The sequence below is a fragment of the Melospiza melodia genome, chromosome 1 (assembly GCF_035770615.1).
Source record: "Melospiza melodia melodia isolate bMelMel2 chromosome 1, bMelMel2.pri, whole genome shotgun sequence".
NCBI lineage: Eukaryota > Metazoa > Chordata > Aves > Passeriformes > Passerellidae > Melospiza > Melospiza melodia.
This window is the reverse complement of record NC_086194.1, coordinates 16,690,942-16,696,941: the sequence shown is the minus strand read 5'-3', so window position 1 is coordinate 16,696,941 and position 6,000 is coordinate 16,690,942. Positions and strand designations below refer to the sequence as shown.

The following is a 6,000-nucleotide window of genomic DNA, read 5'->3' as shown; positions in this document are numbered from 1 at the left end:
TGATGTCTGCTTTTCAAGATCGGTTAATTGTCCCTTTTCCCCTCCTTATATAACTGGATTACTAAATTGAAACTGTGCAAGGGTGAAAGGGAAATCAAAGAATGAAATTGCCAATGACTTACAGTTTGGTAATTTTGAGTTAAAGCTGTGATTGCTGTTCTCTTGTTGCAAAAGTTAATGAATTTAGAAGAAAGTAAAGCAGCATTTTGGCCACCAGGACCTGGAGTACTCCTCCTTCTGAATACTACATTTCAGCTCCATAATTTGGACAATTTTAGCTTTGTTTACCAATGAAAATTTACTGGTGCTTATTTGTATTTACCAAGGAAGGAACAGAAACCGCAGCACATTTGCAGCCAGGTCTCTGACCTCCTGTTCAGTGGTTTATGAAACCCAAGATGCATTTTCAGGGCAGTGCTTGCATTTGTAACATTCTTGGTTCATCTCTGCCATACCCACAGACCCTCCCTTTAAAACACATACCCAAATTTTTATGAGCCTGTGTATAATCCTATAGAAAGTTTGTAATATCTTTGTTAAAACACAAATCTAAATTTCATTTTAAAATTATTGGATGCCTTCTGGGTTTTTTTAGCATATTCAAGTTCTGAATATTAATATAGCTACTGAAAAAAAATCTAATTACAAAAGAAATTGTGACCTAATTTTCTCTATTTCTTATCAACAAATTTTCAGATACTGTTTGAGCCATTTGAACCCTCTTGGAAATTCTGAGGATATTTTTCTCCACATATTGAAATGTGTAGCTGACAGCTTCTGCCACTGAGTCCTCAAAAATTGGTTTAAAGAGATGTAAGTGTACAACTGAAACAGAAACAAAACAGAGTCTCAATAATCACACATATTTACCCTCTTTGTTCAAATGTTGGATTTCAGCTACAGAAAATACCATACTATTTTACTATAGAGATGTAAAATCATTCCATAGAGTCTTCCAAATATCCAACTTGTATTTCAGACACAGATATCAAGAGGGGAAAAGTCTCCAGCTGTCTAGAACTCCAAAGTCTCTCATTTGTACTGCCATTTAACATAACACAAAATTTAAGACCAGACTTTAACTGTTTCCAAATGTTCTTGTGTGTTTTTCTGCTGAAACCTTTTAACTGTTATCTAGCACTAGAATTCTTAGACAACAAATACACCTACAGTCTCCCTTTAATTTTGTGTTCAGACATTTTTCTGTTGAATGCTTGGTATCATACATTAATCATGGTAATATATGATAAATACATAATGACTCTGAGAGCAGAAGGATCTAGGGCAAATTTCAAGTACAAATCACTTTAAGCATTGATACACAGAAAACTCTTCATCCTGTGGGGAAATGACTATAGAGAGAGCAGTAGCAAAAATAGACTAGATCAAGTTCAATTTCAAACCTCTGAAGAAACTATTCATCCTTTGAAACAATCTCACAAAAGCTAAATATGAGCTTTATCGAAGAAAAAATTCTCCACACGCAGTAGAAACCTGAACAGAAGTACATGTGGGAAATGCAGAACAGTGCACTGAAACAAAACAGAAGGTGCTTAAAAGCCTTCTCTCTAATCCTAGTATGTGTTAGGCTACTTTATTTTTTTCCTGGAAAAGGTATAACACAATGCAAAAAGTAACTGAGTTCAAGCATTACTTTCTTTGAGTCCTACAAATGAGCACAACTTCCCATGGGACTTGTGCATGGCCTAGAAGTTTATGTGTCCGGTGAAACACTCCGAGTCAACAACCTGGATAACACTGAGATTCTGCAAGCCCAGACAAGCTGATATTTCAGTTTGACCCACTGATGTAAGCTTTTCCCCTCAGAAAGAAAATGGTTTATTATGAGGTGGGCTACAGGAAAGGGTAAACATCAGTTCTGAAGAGGAGTTTGGCAATGGAAACGAAACACTAAGAGTTGTTATCCTTGTTCTGGGGTGCTTTGTTTTTCCATTTAAGATAATTGGAGCATTAAAGTTAATAGAGTCCCATGAAATAAATTACTAGTCAGGAATTTCTTCTTTTAAAGTAATTTTGTTCATCTTGGAGAAGAGAAAGCTCTGAGGAGACCTTACAGCACCTTCCAGTACCTAAAGGTGCTACAAGAGAGCTGGAGAGGGACTTTTACAAGTCAATGTAGCAATAGAACAAGGAGAAATGGCCTTAAACTGAAGGATGGTGGGTTTAGATTAGGTATTAGGAAGAAATTTGTTACTGTAAGGGAGGTAAGACAGTGAAACATGTTGTCCAGAGATGTCGTGGATGTCCCATCCCTGACAGTGTTCAAGGCCAGGTTGGATGGGGCTCAGAGTAACCTGGTCTAGTGAAAGTGTTCCTGACAATGCCAGGGGTGTTGGAACAAGGTGATCTTTGAGGTCCCTTCCCACACAAACCATTCTATGAGTCTATGATATGCTATGGAGCAATTTTCAATAAAGAAAAAAAACCACCTTCAGTGGTATATCAATAATTTATTGTTTTGCATAAGAAGGTAAGATCAGATTTCAGGTAAGACATCAACCAAGGACCTGATGGTGAATTCAAGTATAGAGTTTGGTACAATATTAAAAAACACTACCCTTTGTTTGACTACAGCAAACAGCTAGAACACAATAAAAACATCTGGACTTGACTGTCAAAACATACATTTCTCTAAAAACCCACACAGCACAACTTGAATATGTGGAATATTGGAAACATGTTTAGTTGTCTTCATTCCCAAATTCTTAAGTCAAAGGAACAATCCACCCCCCTGTTCCCCTTGGTATCCCAGAACAGTTCAGCACAGCTCAGGATCCATCATGGTAAGCAGGCTCCTGTCCTGTTGAAACTGTTTGACTAAGATATTTTTTCTGCCTAAACCTACTGTCATCTCTGCCTGCCTCATGGAGGGCTTTAATTTTTAGCTTTTGAAGCTAAATAATGCAATAATGTTGATTTTTAAAGAGCAATTTAGTAATGTAATTAAAACCGTTTCTGACTCGTCACAGACTGTGCACGTTTTACTCTGCTGGTTGGATCCATGTTTTTGAGATTCCCTTTCTTCTGCAGGTGTTCCCATTCAGGAATTGGCTCCTGGCTCAGAGAGGGGCAGGCAGCCATGGCTGTGGGAGCCTCCTGCCAGGATGTGCTGGGATCAGAGGGTCGGTGGCTCTGGGAGCTCCGCGCTGCCCAGGACAGCTGAGCTGTGCTCCAGATCCTCCCAGACCACACCGACCCAGGAATGGGAAATAAATTAACTTCAAAAAGACAGGAAAAACAGCCTGCAGGACAGCCAGAACTGTCCCTGCCAAGGTGTTTGCAGATTATTCTAGCATCTACTTCACAAAGAGAAAAGCAGGTCCCTTATGCAAGCGTTGACTGTACCCCAATGTTCCAAGACAGCCTGAGTTAGGAGCAATGCCAATAGTGTTTTAGTGAGGACTAAAGTCCCTCCTGTTGGAAATGGCCACATCCTGAGAGATGCCAAGGGTCCTCTCCATTTCTAGGTATGGTGAAGTCACTTGGCATCTCACAGAAAAAGGCAAACTGACCTGCTGAATTCCATATCCCCTGAAAAATAGTTTGATTTTCAGTGATTTAAAAAAAAGTAGAAAATGTTTTCTCAACTAAGATAATCTCTATGCAATTAATTTAATCAACAAATTCCTATTTATGTTACAAAAAAAGTTTAAGTCCACCAGGAAAATGGTGAAATTTGATAGAAGTTACAGTAGAGCTGTTCAAGCAGAGCATCTGTCCATACTGGGACTCAGTACATCTGTAATTCTTGCATAAACTTTTCCAGACTCCCAGGGATTCTGCTGTTGTTTCTTGCATTTCATTTGTTTTATAAGACTCTAAGCCAAATGCAATGGCCCACACATTAAATACACATTTAGAATAAAACTGCAAAACCTCATGGCTTTATCAGCATATGAACTGAAATAAAATATTTACATGGAATGTTGAGCTCCATTTACAGAGACTGTTTCAAATTACAGACTAGTAATCTCTTTAATAAATGATCACATTGACAAGAAATTTAAAAACTTAACATCCCTTTTCAACCCTTTCATAAATATATAAAGTTTCACTAAATTCTTTTTTCTTTAAACAAGAGCGCTATATTCTCTTTACAGATTAACATGAAATAATGGTTTCCTGTTTCAATGCCACAGATGGGATGATCTAAAGTCACCAAGTTCCTATAGACATTCTGTACTTACAAGACATATTCACAACACGACACACAGGTGTTACTTGGTCTTTACATCTGTACTCATTTCCTGCATATCAGTAGTAAATAAAGAAAAATACCAAATTATCTATATTAAAAATACATTCCTCTAATATACATTTGCTTAACACTGACACATCAAATCTTAAAATGGGGTTTCCAACTGTCTTGTTTCCAGTGACAAGGATGTTTTTTACAGTGAACTGTACAGCATTAATTTATTTTTGAGTGGAGACAAAATACGTGTCACTCTAGTAAAAAGTATCAGTACATACTCAACAATAAAAGAATTAATCTCTTTCAACTGTTTCTCAGATGTCCAAGGTTTCTTCATTGTTTGAAAATTTCTGATGGGAAAATTGTTCTAAAGTGTGCCAAAAATATTTTAAATCAATTTAAAGGGAGAAAAATTATTCTCTACTTTGTTGCTATTCACATCACTTTGCCACTGATTTTACAGAAGTTTAATCCCAAAGACTTTGAAGTTATATACACACTAACCCACATTTTTTCCTATTAAAATAATTATTCCCATGACTTTTCTTTGTTTTGCCACAGAGCATGCCTGAAAATACTTTCAATCCATGCATGCTCACAGCTGAGTGTTTCACTGAATACATCTTTCTTTCCATGATTATGTTAATTGCAAAAGAATATTTAAATCAGTCTGTACATGTAAGACAAGGTTCACATCTAGAAAAGTAAAAACACATTGATACATAATCAAAACTATGGTGTCTTCCTCATAAAAATGTTGGTCTCTTTTGCCTGTTTCAGTTCTCTCAAACACTGAAAGGGCAGTAACTTCCAAGTGCAGATGTGCTCTTGTATGGGAACAGTTATGCTTAAAACCACTGAAGTGCTGATCTCCAGCATCAATTTGTATCTTCTGCAAACTCTGTGTTAAAAACACTCACCTTGGAAACACACAGATGGTGATAAAGAGGTGTTTGGCAGTTTTGCTACACTAGTATTAGCTCACTTTACGGAGCACAGTAAATCTCTGTTTTAATCTGACTGTTCTGCCCCAAACCGTGGGCAGCAGAATTGAAGACACAGGAAAACAAGACCAGTTCCAAGTGCATGAAGAGTATACCTGCTGCTCAGAAGAGCTGAAATCCCTCCTCCCCAGAAAGTAGCCATCAAGTAAAAGCTTAACCATGCCCAAAGTTTAGATGTTGATACAACAGCAGAGGTTTTGTCTGCCTAAAACGTTGCTATGAGTGTAGCCAGCTGACAGGAACCCAGAAGGTCTCGGTCTCCAGTCTGTCAAAAGTTGTTTTAAGCTCACTGTAAGCTGTAGCAAGGTCATCGTTGACTATCACCTTATCAAAAAGGTGGCCATACTGGCTCTCCATCATGTGGGCAGATTTAATCATTTCGTGAAAATCTTCTTCCTAGTAAGAGCAGTGCAATAAAGATCAATGCACAGCCAGTCCATAACAACCCTGCATAAACACTTTCCATATTAAACATTATATAATTGCTTATTTCTTATCTCATCAGGAGATGGAAGCTTACCTCTAATTAAAAAAAAAATAGAGATTACCATTACAAGTGATCTCAGAGAGTATTCTGATGAGTTGACTCAGCTTAACCAGCAATTCTTTCATTTCTGCCTTTGTAGTGACACAATTAGTCACTACACCGTAATTATGGAGACATTTTCTTTTAGCAGCACCAGTGGAAAATGTTTCTAGCTGTTTACTTTGATGATACATTTAAAGTTTCATTATGTTAATCTCAGCTTGCTATTAGCACTTACAGCATAGCCCTTTTAA

At 37.3% G+C, this 6,000-nt stretch overlaps 1 protein-coding gene across 5 annotated transcripts in view; it reads right to left on the bottom strand.

Annotated features, from left to right (window-relative positions):
* Positions 1-2,451: 2,451 nt before the first annotated feature.
* MPP7 (MAGUK p55 scaffold protein 7) overlaps positions 2,452-6,000 on the bottom strand; it is a 146,456-nt gene continuing 142,907 nt past the window's right edge. For all 5 annotated transcript variants that reach the window (XM_063149276.1, XM_063149269.1, XM_063149285.1 and 2 more), the window contains one exon: positions 2,452-5,616. In XM_063149276.1, the coding sequence (XP_063005346.1) occupies positions 5,437-5,616 (180 nt within the window). In that variant the 3' untranslated portion in view covers positions 2,452-5,436. The remainder of the gene's footprint in view (positions 5,617-6,000) is intronic.